This window comes from Monodelphis domestica, chromosome 1 (genome assembly GCF_027887165.1).
Source record: "Monodelphis domestica isolate mMonDom1 chromosome 1, mMonDom1.pri, whole genome shotgun sequence".
Lineage (NCBI taxonomy): Eukaryota > Metazoa > Chordata > Mammalia > Didelphimorphia > Didelphidae > Monodelphis > Monodelphis domestica.
The window spans coordinates 334,931,844-334,956,279 of NC_077227.1; the positions used below are offsets into that span (position 1 = coordinate 334,931,844).

Here is a 24,436-nt window from a genome sequence, read left to right on the forward strand (position 1 = left end):
ACTATACAATAATGGAATATTTTACTATCTTAAGTTAGTTACATTCATCCTCTGAGTTGTCTCATCTATAAAATGGGGAGCATAATACCTTTTTAATCTCCCTAATCTAATGGTTATTATGGAAATCAAACTTGACAGCTTTTACCAAATGCTTTTAAAAATGTAAAGTAAGCTATTAAGACTGTCTTCTACATGAGTGTTTTCTCTAGGATTGATGACCATCTTCATCTTTATGTTTATTTCCATCTTTAAGGAGCCTCTAATAATTAAATGATTGAGAAACAGCAGATACAGGATGACTTGAAATGCATCTGTTTTATGATATGACTTTGGGAAGGTCACTTCCTCTCTGAAGCTCAATTTCCTTATCTGAAAAATTAGTAGATTCCACTAGAACACCCTTAAGGTCCCTTCCAAAAGGGTCTGTGAAGCTATGAACTCTATTCTTCAGAGCGGTAATAGGGTATAGTGGGAGGAGCATTAGAGCTCAATCAGAAGACCTGTAGAAATCTTGACTCTGCCACCTCTAGCAATCCCCCAGAACCTCTCTTATCTAGAGTTTCTTCATTTGGATGATGGAAATAAGAATTTGTGGACTACCTATTCATGAGGTTGTCATTAGGAAGTGTTTAGTGGGTCTTTTTTGTCTTTACAGGATTTTAAAAAATTAATATAATTTATTTACAAGTGCCTCAATCCCTAATTCCCTCCCAGCATCATAGAAGGCATCCTTTAGGAGAGAGATTACTATACTCTTTTACTACTGTTTGTCTTTTGTCTGTCTTGTTCCATTCATCTACCTCTCTATTTCTTAGCCAGAGTCAGATAGTTTTGATAATTATTGCTTTATGATACAATTCAAAATTTGGTCCTGTGAGACTTTCTTCCTTTACATTTTTCATTAATTCATTTGACATTCTTGATCTTTTGGTCTTCCAACTGAATTTTGTTGTTATTTTTTCTAGCTCACTAATTTTTTTTTCAGTAATTCAATTGGGATGGCATTGATAGATTGTTATCTATAATACAATCATTTAACTATATTACTATAATTGCTATAATATTAATAGTCAGATTAGTTTAAATAGGATTGTAATTTTAACTGCTAATCCATGAACAATTAATATTTCTCCAATAACTTAGATCTGACTTTATTTGTGTAAAAAGTGTTTTATAATTCTGTTCATATAATTCCTGGGTTTGTTGTGGTAGGTATACTCCCAGGTATTTTATTCAATGTTACTGGGACTTTTAAAAAATGTAGAAATGGACTTTTTGCCATTTCCCCAGTTATTTGGTTATGTTGTTGAAAGGGAATGAACCAATGGTTCAAAAAAAATCAATCAATTCATAGAAAAGCAGTCTTTCATGATTATTTTGAATTTGCACATTTTTCTTTATTCATAGCAAGCTTTACAATGATCCACCCTTGCTCTCCCTTGCTCTCCCTTCCCCTAGGAGGTGGGTATGGGTAGGTGGCTGCTCTGGCATTCTAGAGGAAGAACCTAAGTTGAAGAGGCAGCAGATGAGCCTTCCATTTCTTTTGGGTTGACCACTTTGCCAAGTAAAAGGATGCTTTGGTTAGGTTGAGTAAGAACCATAACCAGAAAAGGCCTGTTGAATTCCAACACATGGTGTCGAGCAGCCGACATCTTGACCTTGATGTAGCTCTTGTTAGCAGTATGAGGGCCTGTCTCATCCATCTCAAATTGAGCCTGTTGGATCATCTGCAAAGGTAAATGTACATTTAATGACACTGAGGAAAAGAGAACAACAGAACCTACAAAGGAAGTCATGTCCTTTTGTAGAGAAAATGTCAAATGATAGAACTTACATCAAAAGATAATGAGAATCAAGAATTATTTATTTGTTTGTTTGTTTGTTTGTTTATTTAGACAAATAAGTCAAAAGAAAGGTCAGCATGGCAGAGGAGATTTCATTTCACATGGAGGAATCAAAGAACCTAATTCTGAAATCTAGATCTGTCTTATACCAGCCACATTACTTTGGATAAGCCTCAGTTTCCATATCTGTAATTTAGAGAGAAAGTCTAACACAGAGAGTGATTGAGAAGAGAGATGTAGACAATAAGCATGATAAAAATGAAAGTTTTGGGTAGTTTTTAAAAGAAAAGGAAAAACTACTATTTTGCTGTATTTCAACTGTATTTTAATGAAATTGTACCAGTTCACTACTCATGCATGGATCTAATCACTATTCAGTCTATGCATTTTTATTTTATTATTCCTTTCCTAATTTCTCAGTCTGGTTTCTAGTCTCATTACTCAATTGAAACTACTTTCTCCAAGTTTACCAGTGATCTCTTAATTACCAAGTCTTATGGACTATTCTCAGTTCTCATTTTTGTCTTTTATGTAGCATTTGACACAGTTGATTCCCTTCTTAGAAACTTTCTGTTCTCTAGGCTCTCATGACAATGCTCTCCTCTGGCTCTTTTCCTATCTATGTGACTGCTCCTTAAGTCACCTTTCTGGGATCATCATCAATGTTCTGCCTCCTTTGTGTAGATATACCCAAGGAATATCTTGCCCATCTTCTTTGCTCTTTCTTACTTTTGATAACATAGAAAACCATGAGTTAAACTATCATCTCTGCAAATGATTCCCATATCTATAAATCTACCTTTATTATACTTCTTAAGTTCCAGTCCCACATCATCAGCTACCTATTGGATCTTTCAAAATGGATGTCCAACAACATGTGGGATAGTAGAGAAGCTCACTTGAAGTCAGGAGACGTGAATTCAAATCTCACGTCTGACACTTAATATCTGTGTGTCTTTAGGCAAGCCCCCTCATCTCAGTTCTCTCTGAAAAATAATGAAGATCTAGGTCTCTGATGCCCTTTCCAGTTCTGATGATCCTATGTCAGGTTCAACATGTCCAAAACAGAGTTTATCTTTCCCTCAAATTATCCCCTATTCCTAACTCTCCAATAGTAATTGAAAGAGTCAGCATCCTATGAACCACTGAAATTTCCAATCATGGAATAATATTTGACTCTTCCCTTTCCTTCTCCCCCAATAACATTGTTGTTGCCTTGTCAATTTTACCTTCAGGATATCAGCCTCCTTTTTCCCACCTACATGGCCACCATGGATAATATAATATTCTGCTAATTTATCTGGCTCCAGTGGTTTCTCCTTTTTGATATGTTATCTCCACAGCTGCCAAATCAATATTTTCTAAAATACAAGAGGTGGTAGGATGTGATTGGTAGAGTCTAGGTCTTGAAGTTAAAGGAGGCTCTGGTTTGATCACATCATTCACTTGCTGCCTGTATGATCTTGGGCAAGTCTGGGTCTTAAACTTTCTGTGGTTCAGTTTCCTCATCTGTAAAGAAAGTCTTTTAGGACTTGATGAATTTGAAGGACACTTTCAGCACTAAGAATATGATCCTGTGCAATTCCTCTGATCAAAAATCTCCCATGGCTCCAATTTTCTTCTAGGATAAAATAAAATCCCCTCAGTTTGGCATTTAAGTCTCTTCACTTTCTAGTTCTAGCCAAGAAGCTTTGCAAGCTTATTCTATATTGGTTCTCCTTCATTTACTTAAAGTTCTGGTCCAACTGTACAACTTGCTACCACATCCTCACTCTCATATGACATTCCATTTCTCATCACTGTGCCTTTAACCTAGACTATTCCCCATACCAGGAGTTTGCTTGCTCTCAATTTCACCTGGTAGATTCCCTAGTTTCCTTCAAATGTTACTTCTTACAAGAAGTCTCTCCTGATCCCTCCTGTTGCTAATAGCTTCTCCATGCCCAGAAAATTATGGGATCTTATGTTTACTTATCTCTGTTCATATCCCCTCCCTCTCTCCCCCAGTAGAATGTCTGGAAAGGGAGCATTGTCTCATTCTTTTTCTTTGTAATCCCAGATCTAAACATAACAAGTTCTTTTCGTTGGTATTGAGTTGTTGTTCAGTTATTTCTGATTCTTTGAGATTCTATTTGGGGTTTTCTTGCTAGAAAACTTCATACTTGAATGGCTTGTAATTTCCTTTTCCAAGTCATTTTACAGATGAGAAAACTAAAAGCTAGTAAGTGTCTGAGATCAGATTTTAACTCTTATGTTTTTGGATTTTTTGACTCCAGACCCAGTGTTTTACCCATTGGGCCAACTTGCTGCCCCTAATAAGTGCTTAATGCTTAATAAATAAATGAATGAATATCTCTACCTACCTTACTAGGTGGTTTAATGAATTGCTGGGAATGAAAAAATAAAAGCTCACCTGGTGGCTAGCATACTGGAGATCACTCCATACTTAACCATTCCGATCCTTAGACATTAAAGCCAATCTTTGCTGGGTTTATATTCTGGAAAGCCAGAACTTAAGTTCTGGTGGTATAATCATCTATGAGATATTAGTCTCACCTTCATACTCTTATTTTAGTGGAGGTCTGGGTTGGATTAGATGATCTCTGAGGTCCTTTTCAACTCTCAGGTTCTCTTTTTCTTTATACAAAATAATAAGCATTAAGCCAAGATCTTTGAAGATGGGGATTAGAAAAGAACTTACTTCTTTCTAGTGTATCCTAACTGAAAAACAAATCATTTCTAAGAACTAGATCACAGTTCCAATTTCGTTATCAATTCAAAATGTGACACTATGAATTGTGGTATATGAATGTCCTTTTTGTATAATGTGGTAATGGAATACTATTTTTCTATAGGAAATAAGGAAATGGATGATTTCAAAGAAATAAGGAAAGACATATAAACTGATGCAAACTGAAATGAGAAGAAACAGAAAAATTTATACTTACATTAATGTTATAAAAATGAACAGTTTTAAAGGATTGTATAAACTGATGGAAAATGAAATGAACAGAACCTTAAGAACAATTTATATAACAAAAATGTAAAAAAATAAACAACTCTTAAAGCTAAAAGAACTCTGATAATGCAGTGACCATCCATAATTCCAGAAGATCAGTGATGAAACATGTTATCTATCTACCTCTTGATAGAGAACAATGGATTCAGAGTGCAGAATTTTATCTACTTACTTACCTACCAAAAAAAAGGCCAGCTAGCCATTGTTCAATGCTTTCTAGAGATGGGACACTTAATATCTGTTGAACTTCTGAATAACTTTAATTTTTAGTTAAATGGTGCTGCAAAAGCATTAGACTTGGTGTCAGGAAATCTGGCCTCAGATATTTATTAGCTGTGTGACCCTAGGCACATCACTTAACTTCCCTCAGTATCAGTTTCTTCCTCTGTAACAATAAAGATATAATAATATATGCAATGATATAGATATAATAACAAAAGCAACTCATGGGGTTGTTTTTAGTGAGATAACATATAGAGTGCTTCACAAACCTTAAAGCACTATGTAAATATTAACTATTATTATTATTATCATTATTTCTATCTCCTTGTAATGTCTATGCAATTATTCTTTTCAAGATCAAGCAGAATTAAGTTTGATGTGTATTCTCCTTGTTAGCCCTACAAATATTTGCATATGACTTTCATATCTCATTATTCCTTCTCTTCTTCAAGCAAAATATTTTCCTTTGACTTATATGATAATAGTATTCAATCCCCTCACCATTCTGATTGCTGTCTCCTGGATGTATCCCTGTTTCTCATTGTCCAGTGGTTAAAATATGGCATCCAGAAATGAAAAAAAATACTTAGATGCAGTCTGCTCAGAGTAGAAGACAGCAGGATGATCATGTCTCACTTTTTATATGCCAAATATATTATAGCCTTTGGTCATTTTGGCTTTTTTGGTCAAAAAAATTTTAGCTCCTTTAGAAAAAAGATTCAATTTTAAAATTTAGATTTTTAAAATGTTTTTTCTTAAACTTATACCTTTCACCTTAGAATCAATATTCTGTATTTTTTTGAAGTTAGAAAAGTAGTAAGGGCTAGGCAATGGGGGTTAAATGATTTGTCCAGGATCATTCAGTGAGGAAGTTCCTGAGGCCAGATTTGATTCCAGAACCTCCTATCTCTAGACCTGGCACTCAATCGTTAAGTTTGCAGTTCTGACTCATATTTCAATTAAATTCCCCTAAAACTTTTAAGTCTTTCCCATATCCAACATACTTTCTCTATGTAAAACTTCACATTTATGGCAGTAAAATGTTATTGTATTTTATAGGTCCATTGCTCTAGCCTTCTAAGAATCTTTCTGACTACTATGAAACATCCCCACTATGTCATGTTCAGATCTTTGCCTTGATCCAAGGCATCAGGCTTCCCTTTCAATGAAGGCAATGATCATGTTAGATGCCTTTGTGTTATTCCTTTTAGAGATCACACATTTTTCCTCATCACCCGCTCCTGTACATTATGGCTGAAGTGTTTGCCTAACCTACCCATTGTATCAGTTGTCAAAAAGGAAAATGCATCATGATTATGGAAATACTAACAATTGTAAACATACTTGAGTAAGTAGAGGAGTCAGATGGCTAGGTTTGTTGCTTAGGTCAATGATGCTGGAGACATCAGACTCTTTGGAGAAAAGACTTGTAATCTTCAGGGCTGGAAGTATCTTCTGCATCGCATACTTGCCAGAAAGAGACAACTTTGGAATATGCAATTCCATAGCTCTGCAAAGAGAGAAATCATACATACACTCATACATAAAATTGCATTAATCCAGGGCAGAGAAGCTCCTTGCGGGAAAGGAAATGGGAACATAGTCCTAGTCCCTTGAACCTCCAGGCAGTACTTTATACTAGATAGGTAAAATATGCAGAAGTCCTGTGAAACTGAGCTCCAGGCACAACAAACAGGTATAATACAAATTTCTGTCGAATTTTGCCTGAAGAACAACTAGAAAAAAATGAAAGAAAATAGGATCACAGTTCCAGAAAGTAGGGAAGGAGAAAGAGGATTTTTTTAGGAACATGCAGCAAGGATAATATATGTATTTTTGTTTATTTGTATGTAACAATGCCTAGTAACTGCTATCCATGTATAGAATGTAGATTAGTCTCCCTGTTTGAAAAGTTATAAGAGCTGAAACAATGCTTCTCCACTCTCCATGACATCAGAAAGAATAGGATATTCTTTGAAATAGTCAAATGAGCATTTAAATTAGAAATGAAGAAAAAGAACCTGAGAGGGGAAATTAGAGCATTAACATTTTAGGTGGTTGGAGAATGAAAGAATATGTCATATAAAAAGAAGGTAAGCAAGATCACTGAACCTATGGAGTTATGTAATAATTATAAGGGATTTGTATTGGAGTTGAAATTGGAATCTATGAGAAAGACAGATTCTCTAGCATGGTATTAAGAAAGAAGTCATCTAATTACAGGGGAAGGGGGTCGCCCTACAGGAATACCAAAATGGATGCATGTGAACTTGACATGAATTGTGGAAAGGAGCATCATTTTCCTGTCATATGACCAAGAACCTCTTGGCACTTATCAAATTCAATTAACACAACCCATTTCAATTGATTCACTTGGGCTCTGATGATATTACCAGGAGAAATAGGGAAATCATTGTGATATTCTGGGTAAGAAACAGGAGACTTTATGGAAACAGTGTTTTCATCCTAGTTGCTTCCTTTAGAAAGAAAGGAGGGCTGGAACTAAGCAACTAGTTCAGAAGATAATAGATAAATATGAGATTTGGATTTTGGAACCATAGCTTAAAAGGCAGTAATGTTAGGCATTTGGCCAGCAACAAAACATATCTAATAAAGGTCAATAAACTACATTTTCCTGGAAACTTACAAGTTTGATCAGGATAGATAAACTTTCCAGGGCAGATATCAGATACCAGACATAGAAAGAGGATAATCAGTGGAAATTAGGAATTGACAGGGAACAATATCCATGAATAAACTCAGCAATAAAGACCCTAACTCCAGATATATATCTTTAAAAATCACAAAATATGTACACTTTGTCCTAATTTAAGGAGGACAATTAAACTTTACCTTTGAGACTTGGTAGCATATGACTCACAATTAGAACATGGCTATGGAAGGGCATATTATTCAAAAGAAAAATAAATGAATAAGAAATAGAGTGGAATACAAATACTACTCTCTTCCCTCCAGAATTTATTAAATATTTACTAAGGCAAAGTGTTGTGATGGACATTGGGATAAAGTCCTTGTCCTCAAGGAATGTATAGTCTTAAAGGGAGCTAAGACAACAACAAAGATAGTTATAATATGTGATCATTCCTAATATGCATATTTAAAAGTTGCAAATGAAGTCTTTATTGATAATAGATCTGGAAGGTCAGTACAAACCAGTGACTCCTGAAAAGACTTTCTGTATAAGATGGTAGTAGAATTGCGCTTAACAGGATCACTAAGTATTCAAAACGTAAATAAGGAAGGAGGGTGTTCTGGATATAGGGTTGAACCCAAACAAAGTCACAAGGCATGAGAGCATAGTGGTTCTTTGGGAGTGATGAGACGCAGAAAGTTATCTAGTTTGGATGTAATATAAGATGTGTAGAGTGGAGTGATATGAAATAATATTGGGAAGGTAGGGCAGTACCATTTTGTATGAAACTTGGAATGTGAGTCAAAGAAGTAAGCTTTACTTTGTAGGCAACAGAGAGCCAATGGAGATTTTTATGCAAAAAAGTGGAATGATCAGATCTAAGCTTGAGAAAGATTATTCAGGAAATGGTATGAAGAATAGATTAGAAGGGAAAGAATAGAAGTGAGGAGACCTGGAAAATAGCTATTATGATAGCTTGAGTAGGCAGTAATGAGGGCCTATACCAGAGGCAATGAAATAAGAATATAAAAGAAAAGCTGCATCTGAACCTTATGGCAGAGCTGGACCCAATAAAACTTGGTAATTCATTACATTGAATATGAGAGATGAGGAGAAGAGATAAGTAAAAAATAATGATAATAGCAAGTTTGTAAATATGAAAGACAGAGTGACTTGGTAATTCAAATAGAAGTAGTGAAGAGAAAAACAGATTTGGGTGGGAGGGGAATAATGATAAATTCAATCTTGGTCATGTTGAATGAAAGGTGAGGACAGGACAGCTAAAGGCAGTTGAATCTTGAGGTCTAGATCTCAAAAGAGACATCATGAATGGAGATACAATTTTGGTGGTAGCTGTAGCCATGGGATGATATAATAGGTGCTTGAAAATCAATAGGAATCATGGAAATAGTTCAAAGGGACAAGCATTGATTATCAGTCCTGACAGCAATGGGAAGTACTGAAATCTCTGAACTGGAAAGTAAATTTAGGTTCTGCTCAAGAGATTTTAAAGGGACATACAACATTGGAGGAATGAAAGGGAGGAATAGGGACTGTATGAGTTAAGCAGCAGTAACTCTGGGGAAAACAATGCTGCCAGCCTTATGCTCTGAAGACCTCATAGGAGGAGCTGGAAAGAATCCACAGCATAGATGTGACAAGGGAAAGAAGAAGCTGAAAGGAGAACTGAGCTGTGACTTAGAAAGAAATAATCAAAGTGGATCAACACACCCCAGCATGCATAGCTTTTGAATTCTTTTTTTTTTGGTGGGGGGGCAGGGGGGAACAGAGAACTCACACTGAAACTACCTGTTATGATTGAAGACTCTGAAAGGACCAAAAGTTCTAATTCTTCCCCATCCTCTCATCAAGTCTGTCTAATTATATGCAGAATATTTTTCTGCCAATTTTTTTCTAAACCTAAATATTTTCTATTCCTTTATTTTGCATCAAAGATATAGAAATCAGAGATTAGCTGAAAGTACTAAAAATTTAAAACAGGAGATGGAGCAGAAGTGTCTAAAAGTTAAAGATTTTCTGAGTTAGGACCTATGCGTTATTGTGGTTGTGTTAATAACTTTGTGTGTGTGTGTGTGTGTGTGTGTGTGTGTGTGTTATACATAAAATAGCAGAGAAAGGGACCACATTGACCTGAGGGTCAATAACTCACAGGTACTAGACAGTAAAGATATATTTAACTTCAGTCAGATCATTATACATATTTGTGTTTCCCACTTACAAAGGAATGCTCAGAAATTCTCTTCTCATCCCTATTCATTTTTAGAAGTAAATCAATGAACCACATTCCCTATGAAGTTTTCCCAAATTAGTTCTCTCCCATTTCTAATGCCTCTAATCCCTTCCATGTCTCCATCAACAATTTGTCATATTTATCTTTCATGTCACTAAATCTTCTCCACTCTTAACGGGCCTAACTGTATAGATTCTGATGGCTTTGTACAAGGTTGAGTTCTCCACTCTCTATGTATGTAGGAAGGCAAAGGGCCCAGGAAAACAATTTGAGGTAGCTGAAGTAAATATTTTTCTCTTCATTTTGCAGATAAGGAGACTGAGATTCAAAGATGCAAAGTGACTTGTCTATGGTAGAAAAATTGGTAGTAGGACCAGGTTGATTGATACATTATTAATAATAATTACAATGATGACAATATATATATATCTTGTATGTTTTCGTCTATATTCATTTTATGCTCTTTCCTTTTTTATGCCCTATCCTCTCTCTGAGTTTTGAGATTCTCAAGTCAAAGTTTATCTTAATGAGGCATAAATATGAAGATATTTTAAAAGTTCTAATTACTTTTGTTTTATTTTTTGCCAGAAAATAAGGTTATTTCATCTAGGTCTGTTTCATTAATCAAAAACCATAAGATTTGGTGAATCCTTTTTCTCTCTCTGGAGGGGAAATATCAGATTTCCTGTCCACAAAATCAAAATTTGAGACTAAATGATCTCTAGGACTCCATCTACCTATTATATGATTAATTGTCCTGATATTTGATGGTCTAATATCTCCCACAGATTTAATAGTCTATGCCTTGTGGTCTAGAATTTCATATTTTAAGTTCCTTTCTAACTCCAACTCCAATATCCTAAAGTTCCTCCCAGCCCATTCTCTGACTTTATGGCTAAACCTGACAGCTCCATGTGTCAAATCTCAGCATAGGAATAAAGCCCAATGAGTAAGAAATTGAAGTGGAATTTTGCAATTTCTGATCTGATATTGATCTGTCAAGTACCTCTTCTTGAGTCCCTTGAGCCATCGTTTCATAATTTTTTGAGTTAAGGCAGCCTCCACACGCTTCATCTGTCCTTGGTCAGGAAGAACAAACAAAGCTGATTCATTCGACGCAAAAGTCATGTGCAGCACGCTACAGGAGAGGCTCCTATCCCGGAAGTAATAGTGTACATCTTCATGGGTCATCATGGGGACCTTCACAATTATCTTCTCTGACACAATGAAGTCACTCTCTTTAGTCCTTTTGGGATCAAACTCTCTGTCCCATGAGGCTAAAGATTAAGCAACAAAAAAAGGAAAAGAGAGAACTTTGGCCAAGAGTTAAACCATTTTTCTTCTGTGAAAAAAATAATTTGAAGTCAGAACAGATTCATATTAATTTTTTCTGAGCAGTATCTTTCTCAATAGATTAATACATTAAGACTGTCATACAAAGTCATTCCTAAAATGTACCACATAACACTGAAAACATCATTTCAAATACTACCTGACCAGGGTACCAAGATTTGCAGACCCCTTTTTTCTAGATGTTATCACTCTCCTAAAGTGGACCAGGATAACATTAACTCTTTTTTTTCCCTGTTGTATCACACTGTTGACTCATCTTGAGTTTACAATCCGTGTAATCAGTTTTTTTTTTCTTATAGGGACTCTTGTCTAAACATATCACCCTTTCCTTGTATTGGTAAAATGGGTGTTTTGAGTGAATTTTTAATAGGTATTATACTTTGAGTAAAAAACTTAATATTTCTTAAAGAAAATTTGATTTCATTCAGTTCATTATTCTGGCCTTCTGAGGTCTTTATGGAACCTAAGTCTGCCATTTAGCTTGCTAGCTATACCTCCAAGATGGGAGTTATCTGCCATTTTGATATAAATGATAAATATTTGCACAGGGTATACCAAAGGTATATCCCTGAGGCATTCCCTTATGGACCATCCTCCAATGTGATCAATTTATGGTGCATTTTTTGGGTCCAGTTCCAAATTCATCTCATTGTATCACTGTCTAGTCCATATCTCTTCACTTACCCATAAATATAACATGAGAGACCTCAGCTTCTTTCTTGGGCAAGTTTTACAAAATACCTATTTCAGGACAACTCTATCATTCAGTCTCCTTTATCAGATGAAGGGATTGAGGTTTATAGAGGTAAAGTGAGTCATCCAGGATCACACAGCTAGGGAACCACTAAATGTCAGAGCATGGCTTCTAACCTTTGTCTTTTGAAATAAACGCCAATGTTCCTTTTACTGTAAGATGCTAAAATGTATAGATGGGTACTGTTTAAATTTGAAATTTTTCTTTTTCTTTAAAAAAGACTTGAAATTGAATCTGTTAAAAATCTACTCCCATGCATGTTTTGAAATTTGAAATTTTGAATTGAAATTGAATTGAAAATTTAAAAATTCAATTTGAAAATTGAAAAATCACTTAAGCCATCTTAAGATTATTAACAGCCTAAGTTTTTCTCCTTTCCCTAACCCTAACACTATTCTACTACTCATTTAGATCTAGGGCTTGCTCTTACATTAAAAGAAGATATAATCCCATTATTTCTCCCCATCACCCATGAAGATCCAGGACTCACCTTTAAAGTAGATATAATCCACCAGAATCATCATAGTGCTGGCATCAACATCTTTGACCAAACCCACAATTTTCTGGTGGGTTTGCTCTGATATGTAGTCATTAATACGTTTTTGAGCCCTGACAGGGTATTGGAAGTCAATGTTGAGAGTTTCTGACATGTATGTGGTCTTCGCATTTTGTGAGAAGTCTTCTAGCAGTCTGAGCCTCTCCTCAACAAAGAGTGCACTCCCCATGTACAGGTCAAGATCAGGACTGGGCAAATTGAGGTTGAGAATCAGATTCTGGAAGAATTTATGGATTGTATCCTCCTGAATTTCCTTGAGATTGAAACCTAGACCCATAAGGATCTGAGCGCGAGTAACAGAATGGGTCCCAAGGGTCAGCAGGGACAGGATCATGGAGACTCTCAATGGGGAAAAGATAACATTCAAGTCAGAACCTTGAGAGACCAATTGCTTATACAGAGCGAATGTTAAGTCAGTGTTTTTTTCGACTATCTTGCAGTTGAGGACGATCTCTTTGGGATTGAAACCACCTCTCACAAAGAAATCAGAGCTACTCTTCCCTAATCGATGGGAAGGACTATGACAGCCCCCAGCACTCTGGAGGCTGATGAGCAACACAGAGAGGAAAAGCTTCAATGGCATTTCTTCTCGTTCTTATTCTGTAAAGAATGGAGACCAGAAGAGTAAAATTACCTGAGAGACAAGGTACATGAGAGGTCATGCCTGGAATATCTTTCCCTATTTCCACCTCCCACCCCCAACTATGTTTGTTGAACTTCTCCTCACCCTTTAAGGTCCAGATGCTGCTTCCTCTAAAAAATCTCCCCTAATCACATCCCTTAGTAATACTTTTTCATTCTCAGATCTCACCTAACACTTTCTTTTGCATTTCTCGAATGCATTTTTCACGTGATACTATCCTACTAGACTGTGAGTCCTATGGAGGCAGATACTGTGCCTAAACTTTGTATCTCATAAAAGAAATAAAAATTCAATTTTTTCCCCAGAATCTACTATAATATTCTTTACAAAGTAAATATATCTTTTGTTCAATGAATTGAGTCAAATATTGATTTCAGAGTGACATTTCAGGAAACAATTTTTATGAGAAAAAGTGAATGAAGCTAAATCTCTGGGAAGGTCAGGACTGGAAATAGGGATGTGAGAATCCTTCCTGCACTGGTAATAAACAAAGCCATGAGAAGAGATGAGAAATCCAAGCACATATACCTAAGAATAGATATTTTTGGGAGAGGCCCACGTGCAGAAGACTGGGTAAGGAAGAAGAGGCAAGGAAGAAAACAGACAATGAATGATCTACAGTATCCCAGAAGCCAAGGAAGGAAATGGCTTCAAGAAGTAGGCAGTGTGTAAATATTTCAACCACCATGGCTTTGACCTTGGTACAAGAAGGCCTATAATTGAGTCCTGAATCTGCCCCTTACTGTAAACTATTTAATATAGTTAAGATATAACAGGCAAGTCACTTCACATTTCTGGAATTCATTTCCCTCAGAGAGAGAGAGAGAGAGAGAGAGAGAGAGAGAGAGAGAGAGAGAGAGAGAGAGAGAGAGAGATGGCATCAGATGTGTACTCTTCAAGGTTCTTTCTAGTACAAATATTCTATATTCTTTGATTCTAAGATCTCTTCCAGTCAAAAAAAAAAAAAGATTTTTGGCCTCTGATTCTTGGGAAGATGAGGACTGAAGTGTCTGATGGTTTGGCATAAAGGAAGTCATTGGTAATCCAGGACAGATAATCTTGAAAAGTCAATCAGTAGTGACAATGTGGAAGCACGAGATTATAACTCCTTATTTGAAAGTTTGTCAGTGAAGCAAAGTGGGAAAGGAGAGAAAAATTCATTAGATTGTAAACTCCTTGTGAACAAGGCCTAACTTTTGCCTGACTCTTTTTGTATCCCTAGCCCTTTGCACAGTGCCTGATGCATAGTAGGTACCTAATAAAATTTTTATTGACTGAAAGTGAACAGAGAAAATATAGCGTATGGAGGATAAGGATAGTGTCAGTTATCTAGGGTAGCACCCCAAATGAATTTCCACTACTGATAAGGCAATGATTCTCTTGGTAGAATTGTCTTTCTCTTGTGAAGCAATATTTGATCTCTTGTGTCAAATTTATTTTTCTGTAGGCCAGGGAAGGTGGGTAGATAGAGGTTGGATTTCAAGTGAGCTTTCACGCCCCAGGCCTTCCTTCTCACTTTGCCTTGAGGTCCTTATCCCCCAAATAAGTAGATTCTCAAGCTTAAAGAAAGCATGACAAAGAACAAGGATGATTCTACAGAATCCTAAACCAAAGGAAGTATGGAGTTGGTGGGATGGCCATGTATGCTTTGAGTCTTTTTTTTTTAAAGATCAAAGTAAGCATTAGACAGAATAATAGTTGTAAGTCATCATGAAATCATTTAAAGGAATTTAGAGCATTGGATATTAGAGTCAAAAAGAAGTCTATTAACTTATAATGTTAAAACAGAATTTTACGGTTAGAGAGAATTTTATAGATCTTATCAAATACATTCACTTTATAGATGAGGAAACTGAGGTTTGAAAGTTTGAAATGAGTGCCAATAATCATGCAGCCCATAAAGCAGTCAATAAATATTTATTAAACACTTACTGGGTGCTAAGCATTGTGTTAAATGCTAGGGATACAAAGAAAGAAAGGACATCATAAAAAAGAAAAAGCAGAAGCAAAATAATAATTGAAATCTCCATCTTTTGAACGTCATCTATAATCATAATCTCATCCATGCTACACATTAGTCATATCCCTTCTTAGATCTTCATTCTGTTCCCAAGCAATAACAGCAATAACAACAAACAATGCATTTTTTTGTCCTTAACATTTATCATCAACTTAAGTTCATTCTGGCATGTTGACACATCTAACTCTATTCTTATAAAACAATACAGTCATCTTCATTTACTTGTCTTTGCTTCCATTGTCTACACATACCTTTTAAAATTTCAATTTGTCAATCAATATGATAATAACAACATAGCACCTAATGTGTGCCAGACAAAGTGCTGAGCACTTTGGAAACATTTTCTTATTCCATCCTTACAACCCTAGGAAGTAGGTGCTATTCATGCTAAACAGTTGAAGAATTGTACAAGGTCATAGAGTTAACATCTGAGGCAAGATTTGAACTCAAGTCTTCCTGACTCTATGACCATTACTTTATCCACTGTAGCACCTATCTTTCTCTTCCCTATAAAATGACATTGGTCTTTAGGCAACTTCCCTTTTCTTCTATATAAAAACCATTTCTACTTTTGTCTTCAGAACTGGGCTAATTTCCCTTGCAAAACACTTAGCCTTTATATCCTACTTATCCTTTCCCTTAACCTTTGGAAATATGACCTTTCAGAATGTAAGATGCAAGACCCAAAATGTTCAGACTTCCTGTTCTTTTCTAGCAACACGGTGAGCACAGCTTTAAGGTTCCTGTCATTTCTACTCCAACAAATTTCTACTCTTCTACTTTGACTTCTACTTTCTACTTCAACCTCTTCAGTGGTCAGAATCAGTTTCCCTGTTGCTCCCTGTACTTTTGGAAGATGAAGTGAGCATAAAGGTAAGTAATATTTTTTCAGTTTATTTGTTTTTGGAAGAAGAGACAGCTGCAGCAGAATTTCCCTTTCACGACAGCATTTTACTTCAAGTTTCCCAAACTTCTCTTCTAATTTTCTTCAGATATTTTGTATATATATCACTTCTCTTTCTTCCTTTTTTGATCTCTATCCCAGTGCTTTTTTACCATTTTCTCTCTCTCTTTTTATTCTTTTTCCTTGCATGATTATACCATCTTAATATATATAATGCTACTCACCATCATTTTTAATCTATTATTTTCTTTCCATGTTTCAGTCACAAATTCCATACCAACAAGTGTAAGTGATATCCGTGGAATCAAATTTGCCTCCTTGTATTAGGATTTTTAGTTCATCCTGTTTATTACTCACATTTTGTGCATTTATATATAACCACTAAGTGTTGCTGGTAAGCAGGACACTCGGAGATGTCAATCAGTCCTTTGCTTGAGCTCTAAGGAACTCACTCCTCTTTTTGTGTGGGCAGAGCATCCCTAGCAGTTCATTACCTTCTAGGGCATGATTTTTTCTAGCCTGGTACAGATTGTGACCTTATAGGGAAATGGGAAATTGCCACTTCTCCTCCTCCCTTGTTTGACCATCAAGGTTAAGCTTGTGGCAGAAGTATCTGACTTTGTCTCTTTCTGGGTCTCTCTGTCTCTAGTTCTGTGTCTGTGTCTGTGTATCTGTGTGTGTGTGTGTGTGTGTGTGTGTGTGTCTGTTTGTCTGTCTGTCTCTCTCTCTCTCTCACACACACACATACACACAAAATTTCTTCCATATAACGTATGACTCTCAATTTGCCCCAACCAGCTCTTAGGGGCAGCTCCAAGCTGGATTTATAAGTCTTCAAGCTTTCCTCCCTCTCCCCTTTAGGCTTCCTCCTTTCCTTCCCAATCTTATGGCATGCATGCAAGTAAGCAGATTTAGCACAGATCTGAATAGATATCTGGTTTTAATACATCACACTTGTAACAAGAAAACCAAAAAAAATATCATTTAAAGAGGCAATAGCTTTAAAAGGGAATTAATTGATCCTCGGTGCCAGAGGGGGAAGGAGAACTATAGTGGTTTTCTTCTGGTTCATCCCACTCTTCCCTGAGGGAAAGAGAAAAAAGTAGGAAGTAGATGAAGGTGGATAAAGAGAATGGATCTTTTCTCCTCTGGGGAAGGAGGCCTAGGCTAGTCTCACCACAGATATATGTGGCTTATTGTCCAATGTGTGCTATGTGAGACATAGTTCTGGACTGTCCTTTCTCCGCTCACAACGTATCACAATGTCTTGGCACCCTCTTTGTCCCATAGTTAAGTTTGTATCTTTCCTGTCATCCCTCATATAAGGAGACTGTCTCTCCTCTGATACTAGCGCCCTCCTAGGACTGGTTCTCATCATCTCACACCTGGGCTATTAAAATAGTCTTCTAGATCTGACCTCCTTACCTCAAGTCTCTCCCCACTCCAGTCTAACCAATAGAAGTGATCTTTTATGTACAGGTCTCACCATGTAACTGCCTTATTCAGTTAACTCCAACATCTCCCTACCTCCTCCAAGATCAAATTTTTGACTTCTAAAGTCCTTCACAACATTAACCTTCTGTCTTAGAATCAGTATAAGTATTGGTTCCAGGGCAGAAGTGCTACATAAACACTATTATTCTTATTCTACAATAATTATTCATTTTATGTTGTAATGTAGTGACACTGGATCTTCTCTCTGTTCCTTCTACATGCCCTTCCATCTCTTGAATTTATGCCTATTCACTGAATGTCTCCCATGCCTGAAGCTCTTCTTCCAAGCTTCCCTAGTTTCCTTTAATTAAGTCTCAGCTAACAACCTGATTTCTACAAGAATTGTTTCCTACTCCTTTTTAATCTCCTTGAGAGCAGGGATTTTAGTTTGGTCTTTCTTTGTATTATCAGTACTTAGCCTAGCACCCGGGACATGATATGAGCTTAATAAGTGTTTATTGACTCCTCTTGATTCAATCTTTGTCTCTAGGATTGTTTTCCCCCAAGAACTTCATAATCCACAGCAGCTCTCTCAGTTACTTTGTGCAGCCTCATTTGTCTCTACATGAATCACAGGAGAGGGTAGTTGTTTTTTAGTTGAGGCAAGGAGGTCCTCTGTCATATCCCAGGTCTCTACCCCAAGGAGATGGCAAACCTTTCTACTGTTTATATCAGGCTCATAAAGAACCTATTCCCCACCAGCCATCACTACTTAGTACTTCTTCCTTTGGCCTTTAATGACTGACTTCTTATTTGATGGTGGTTTCATAGCATCAGTCCTTGGAGCATTTTAAGCTATAACCTTCAGAAATAATGCAGTAAATTCTTCTATAGGAAACCCTTATGACTGATTTAGCTACAAAAGTCCTTTTCTCCTTCCTTCTCTGTGCCACATCCTTCCATGTTTCAATCTCTAGATTCCAGGGAGAACACTCTGCTATCCTTTCATATCCTTTTGCCACCTCTCTAGATCACTTCTTCCATTCTTTCAAAGGATCCTAGATCTAGTGGGTACCAGAGCTGATATTCAAATCCAGGGCTTCTGACTCCAAACCTAGGACTCATTACAATACACTGCATTGTCCCTTAGCAAGGCTCTACAATCATACATCTATTCTAGTGGAAGTACTAAAAACTTCTTCTGACTACTGAATTCTTGTCCCAGAAGAATATTTTCATTCTCTCAGTGATGACATCCCTTTTCTCCAAGAAGTAGCCTCTGGTTCCTTCCTTGACCTTAGAAAGGTCAAGGTCTATTCTTCTAAAAGTAGAGCTACCCCATGTAACAGAGTTACAGGAGCAGCCCTGATTTAAGAAAAGAAAATACAGCATGACCTTGTCAAAGAAAATCCTTTTCAAGAACATGTGCCATGATTTTTGAAGGGGAAAAGATGATTCCTGCAAATATCATCTACCTCTGTTTACAGAATAAAACTGTTTATAGCACGTGTACTATAGTAATTATTATGTCATTGGGATGGTCCAGGTTTAGAACAGGGCTCAAGAAGTTTGTGATTTTCTTGATCTAGGTGTCTAATTTGCCCATATCATTTCTGTGTTAATGTTTACGTATTGTACATATCCAAGAAACATCATCAAAACGTCTACCCTGAACTAAGACAGTAACTAACCACACTCATCCACAGGGAAGGGTAAGAAATTCCAATTCACAACTTATATTTACATTACCTCTATAAGACTTACAAAGTGCTTTGTGTACATTTTCACTTAGCTCTCAGAGCAAATCTGTGATATTGGACCTATGATTATTCCCATTTAACAGATGAATAAATTGAGATTCAGAGAGATGAAAGAATCGTACTGATATTTAAGTGTCAGGGTCATACTAATAATAATCTGAGCCAGGATTTGAATTCCAGTTTTCCTTAAGACTCTCAGTCCACCAGCCACCCTGTCACAATGAGGGTTAGCACAAGTATCATTATTCCCATTTTACAAAGGAGGAAACTGAGCATTTGGTCACTGGACCATGGTCAGAAGGGCTGGGTCTCTTCTCTGCCCCTTACCTTCTTTCTGAACTAATCAGTTCTCTTTTCTCCATCTTAGTGTCTTCATCTATAAGATAAGGAATTTGGATGAGATAGTTACCTCTTAACATTCTATTTTCTAGGAAATAGCTAGATAGTACAGTGGATAGTATTAGACTTTGAATTGAGAAGAACTATTCAAACACTTAATGAGCTGTGTGGTCCTGGGTAAGCCACTAAACTTGTGTCTATCTCAGTTTCCTCATCTATAAAATGGAGACAGTGCATCCCGGGATTGTTATGAAGATCAAATGAAATTATATTTGTAAAGATTTTTGTAAATCTTAATGCACTATGTAAATGCTAGCCATTGATATAATTATTATTCTATGTTCCAAAAATTGTTCATTTTTATATCTTAACATTCTGTGCTCAAAGAACTGATCCTACTAGTCTGTGTTCAGTGTTGATAATGAAAGTCTATAGATTCGTAGCAGAGGATTTATCTACTTTCCCAAAAGAATGATTTCTTACTTACTAAATAGCAAAAATAAGGCATTTATACTTACTTTCCCCAACTAACCTTGCAGTTAGAGACCTGCAATTCAGGAATCTCCAGGCCTTAGGTCATGGCTAAGAAACTTCTTTCCTTGACTACTTATCTTGTTTATTTATTTATAAGGTTCTATGAGTCTTCCTCCACCTTCTGGAGTCCTTTCCTTTTGAATTTCCTCTCTTTTATCCATTCTGTACATACCACCAAAATATTCTTTTTTTTTTCTTGAAGAGTGATAGATTACATTAATATTCTACTTTGGAAGTATTGGGGACTATCCTTTTCCAAAATCAGTAAGAAGTAAACAGTGAGGAGCTCTCAAAGAAAATCTTTGCCTAGACATATTTGAAAGTAGGAATCAAGGATTTTCTCAAAGCTACAAAAATGTCAAAATTGTAAGGTAGGAGGAAGAAATATAGGCCACTTCCTCCCACCTCATCCATACAACTACTTGCCCAGGATCATAATGGATTCAGGAGTTGAACATGGGTTTCAGAATCATAGAAAGTCAGAATGGGAAGGGACCTTAGATTTAAGGATCATAGATTTAGAACTAGAAGGGAGAGATCATCTAATACGAAAGAAAATTGAGGGACAACTAGGTTGTTCAGCTAGGTCGGATAGAGAGATAGACCTAGGGATGGGCGATGAGGGGATCCTGGGTTCAAATCTGGCCTCAGACAATTCCTAGCTATGTGACCCTAAGCAAGTCACTTAATCCCCATTACCTAGCCTTTATCACTCTTCTAGCTTGGAACTTAGTAATGATTCTAAGATAGAAGGAAAGAATTTTGAAAAAATGTATTTGAGTCCTATTGAGGTTAGTTGACATGTCCAAAGCTAATAAGTGACATAAACCTGATTCTGGAGTTGTACTGGTAAAACTTTTGGCTCTCTAGGAAAAATAAATGTTGGCATAACAGATTTTTAAGTGCAGTGTTCATTATTAACATCTTCTCTATTACTTTCTCAAGTCTAATCAACAGAACAATAAATCAAGTCCTGATTTATAGCATTTGCTGATTTCTAAGACAAATACTATTACTCCAACAATCATCTAAGCATTCTGGACCCATTAGCAAATGAGATTGGAAGGAGCAACTACAGGTAAAGTCACACACACACACACACACACACACAGAACCAAATTTTAAAAGAAAAACACAGTTTTGTCCACAAGTTAAATTAGAATTCCCAGAAGTGATACACAAGTTTAAAAAATTGAAAATGGTATTATGAATGAAATTAGAATGATAAAGAAAAAGAATTGGAAAAGAGATGAAAAGAGAAGAGAGATTTGGAAAGAGAATTAACAGTTTAGTCAAAGAGGTATAAAACCTTACCCATGTAATAAGACAACCTGAAAATTAGAATGCACCAAACAGAAGGCAAGGATTCTATGAAACAAGAAATATTAAAACAAAGATACAAAATGGAAAAATATAAAATAATATAAAATATCTCATACTAAAAATAACTGAGCTGGAAAATATATCAAAGAGAAATAATTTAAGGCTCATTGGATAACCTGAAAGCCATGGCCAGAAAAAAGATCTTTTTCAAAATCCTTATTTCAAGAAATAACAAAACAAAACTGTTAGGATCACTTATAACCAGAGAGAAAAATGAAAATAGAAGGAATCCACTAGTCACCTGAAAGAAATTCTAAAATGAAAACTCCTAAGAATATCATAGCAAAAATCCAGAACTTCTAGGACAAAGAAGAAAATACTATAATCCTAGAGAAAAAGATCCATATTCAAGATTATACAAGATTTAGTGGAGATATGAAATATATTCCAAAAGACATAAGATATGACAAATAATAACTTATCCCCCAAACTGAATATAATTAATTAAAATGTGAGCTATTGTTCACAGGAGAAGGAACTATTGTTGTAGTTGTTTTTTCATGGGGGATAGGATTGACCTTTTTTTGGTATCCCAAACCTGAAGAAACTGGTGATGAGGGAGGATAAGTTATTTTCCCTATGTCAGAGAGCTAGTAAGTTGTCTGGGGCTAGATTTGAACTCATGCCATCCTGACTCCATATTCAACCCTCTATATATCTATCCATTGCATTATCTGGACTACCTCCACAGAGGAGGTATTCAGAACTTTTTTAATTGTTAGATGATCCAATCCATTTATATTATTAAATTGATTTTTTCTCATAGTTCAGACACACAAAATACCTAATAGAATATAGAAATCTTACTGCAGGTGCATGTACAAGACCAATGAATGCTGAAACTGGAAAAGTCCTTAGAATATAGAAGACTAGAGACAGGTCTACTTCATTCCCTTCATCTCACAGATAAGAAACCTAAGAACCAAAGATGACTCATTCAAGGCTATATAGCTAGATGGTGTGATGAATTAGGAAAAGAAAGGGAAAAACAGGGGAAAATCAGAACCAGTCTTTATTATCAGTGAGGTTCTCCAGAAAACCAGTCAAGATGAAAAGTTAGCTTTTCTACTGCTTTTCCTCAAAGCTAGTCCTCTAAAAATTTGGGGAAAAAACTTATTCTAGTTCTCAAGATACAAAGTATTTGTGATATAGACTTATGGTCCAATCATCTGAAAGGAATAAATGTTTAAGGTAAAGCTAACAGAAGCTGGGATCTTGTAGTCTAAATACTGACCTATATCTCTTGGGAACATGCACATTCACACATATAAAAATATATACATTTCCCTTGGATCTTTTCTCTACACTGTGTTAGGCATAGAGGTAGGCATTAAAAGATGAGCAAGACAAAATTTATAGACCCAGAAGAATGTACTCACTTCTACCTGTTTAAAATAAATTCTAAATACATTTTTGAGAAGGCTTATGAAGGAAAACCTAGACCTCACAGCCCCTTCTTTTAAGTTCTATAACCCTACTCTAGTCCCTTGAGTGAGCATCCACAGTCTATACTTACACAATCCTTGTAGCTGATGGAGTTGGCTGATGGTTGATGGTGTTGAGATATTGTTGAGGTGCACCCTGATATCAGATATCCCACAATGTCAGCTCTCTCTGGGCCCTGGGTTAACCAGGATGCCCAGGAGGGGCTTGTACCCAGCTCCCAACAGAGGGCTGATTAGCTGTCTTTGGTTTGTGGCCACAGCAGGTATTAATCAAAGGCACAATAACAGACCCAAACAAAGCAAACTCCAGTCCCAGCTCCAGCTGAGAACATCTGATCAGCATCTCCTTTATATACTGTAAGAAATGACCTAGACATAAAATCTCTGTGGATACATTTTGGCCAATGGAGAACACACTGTGTTTATGAAGGAGATAAGACCAGTTTTAGTCAGCAAAGTGTTTAAAGCTAGAGATAGGGAGTTGGTTCCCCAGGCAAAAGTCTCCCTCTCCCTTTTCTATAGTCTTTTGTTTAATATTCCTGGAACTTCTATCTTACTTCAGAGGGGGGAGTAGACACTTGTTTCCAAGTTGACTTCTAACTTCTGTGCCTCCCTTCTAACTCTGATTTTGGGATCTCCAAATTCAGATTCAAACCTGCAAATTAAGGCTACGCTGACCTAAATGCCTAAGGATTCCTAAACCAAAGGCAAGAGTCTATACTACACTTAATCATTGACCTTACAGATTTACCGCTTCCTAGAATTTAGCTAGAAATCACAGAAATAAAATGACAGGGTGGGAAAGGGATCTTTGAAATATAAATTAGTTGAAATCTCTAGATATATCTTATTCAAAAGAGAAAGAAGAGGTAAGAAAATAGGAATGGATTTGTTCTATTTAGCAGGTATCCATAAAACTTAAATAAAGAAATCAAGGTAGAAGAAGGAGTAATTATGGCAGTGAAGATTTACATAAATGAAAATGGACACAGAACTACAAGTGATATTGGCATTGGATTATTTTATAGATGTCTTGACAGAAAATAAAGAACAAATATGAAGTTTGGGGAAAAGATCTAATATCTGAAATGGAAATGCAATATAGTACTGATGAAGATATTCAATTGTATAGATAGCTACTATAGTTATTTTTCTGTTAAAAACAAAGCATCTATATTTTTACATTTGCTTTCATCATAATTTTGCCATTCAAAAATGGAAAGAACCAATGAAAAGCACTTATATTTTGGACTCTGCAGTGATCAAGAAAAAGAAGATAACTGATGGAGTAGAAGGGACTGAGACGTGACTGCTCCTTTTCA

The 24,436-nt window shown here is 36.1% G+C and overlaps 2 protein-coding genes across 2 annotated transcripts in view; one reads left to right on the forward strand and one right to left on the reverse strand.

Moving 5' to 3' along the window:
- LOC100024614 (serpin A12-like) overlaps positions 1-24,436 on the forward strand; it is a 277,260-nt gene that overhangs the window by 71,037 nt on the left and 181,787 nt on the right. The window lies entirely within an intron of this gene.
- On the reverse strand, positions 1,373-23,458 carry LOC100024593 (plasma serine protease inhibitor-like). Its single transcript, XM_001375778.5, has 5 exons — positions 23,186-23,458; positions 12,587-13,252; positions 10,996-11,266; positions 6,430-6,595; positions 1,373-1,727 (listed from the first exon to the last, which is right to left on the reverse strand). The coding sequence occupies exons 2-5, from the start codon at positions 13,233-13,235 to the stop codon at positions 1,506-1,508; spliced, it is 1,308 nt and encodes a 435-aa protein (XP_001375815.2). The 5' UTR covers positions 13,236-13,252; positions 23,186-23,458; the 3' UTR covers positions 1,373-1,505.

Bases quoted from the DNA above. Each gene is read 5' to 3' on its own strand.
- LOC100024593 (XM_001375778.5), bottom strand. From the start codon at position 13,235: ATGCCATTGAAGCTTTTCCTCTCTGTGTTGCTCATCAGCCTCCAGAGT. The intron at 6,596-10,995 runs GTACTTGACAGA...CTCTCTTTGCAG, and splicing joins CTCAAGGGACTCAAGAAGAG to AGCTATGGAATTGCATATTC. The intron at 1,728-6,429 runs GTATGTTTACAA...TTACCTTTGCAG, and splicing joins TGACTCCTCTACTTACTCAA to ATGATCCAACAGGCTCAATT.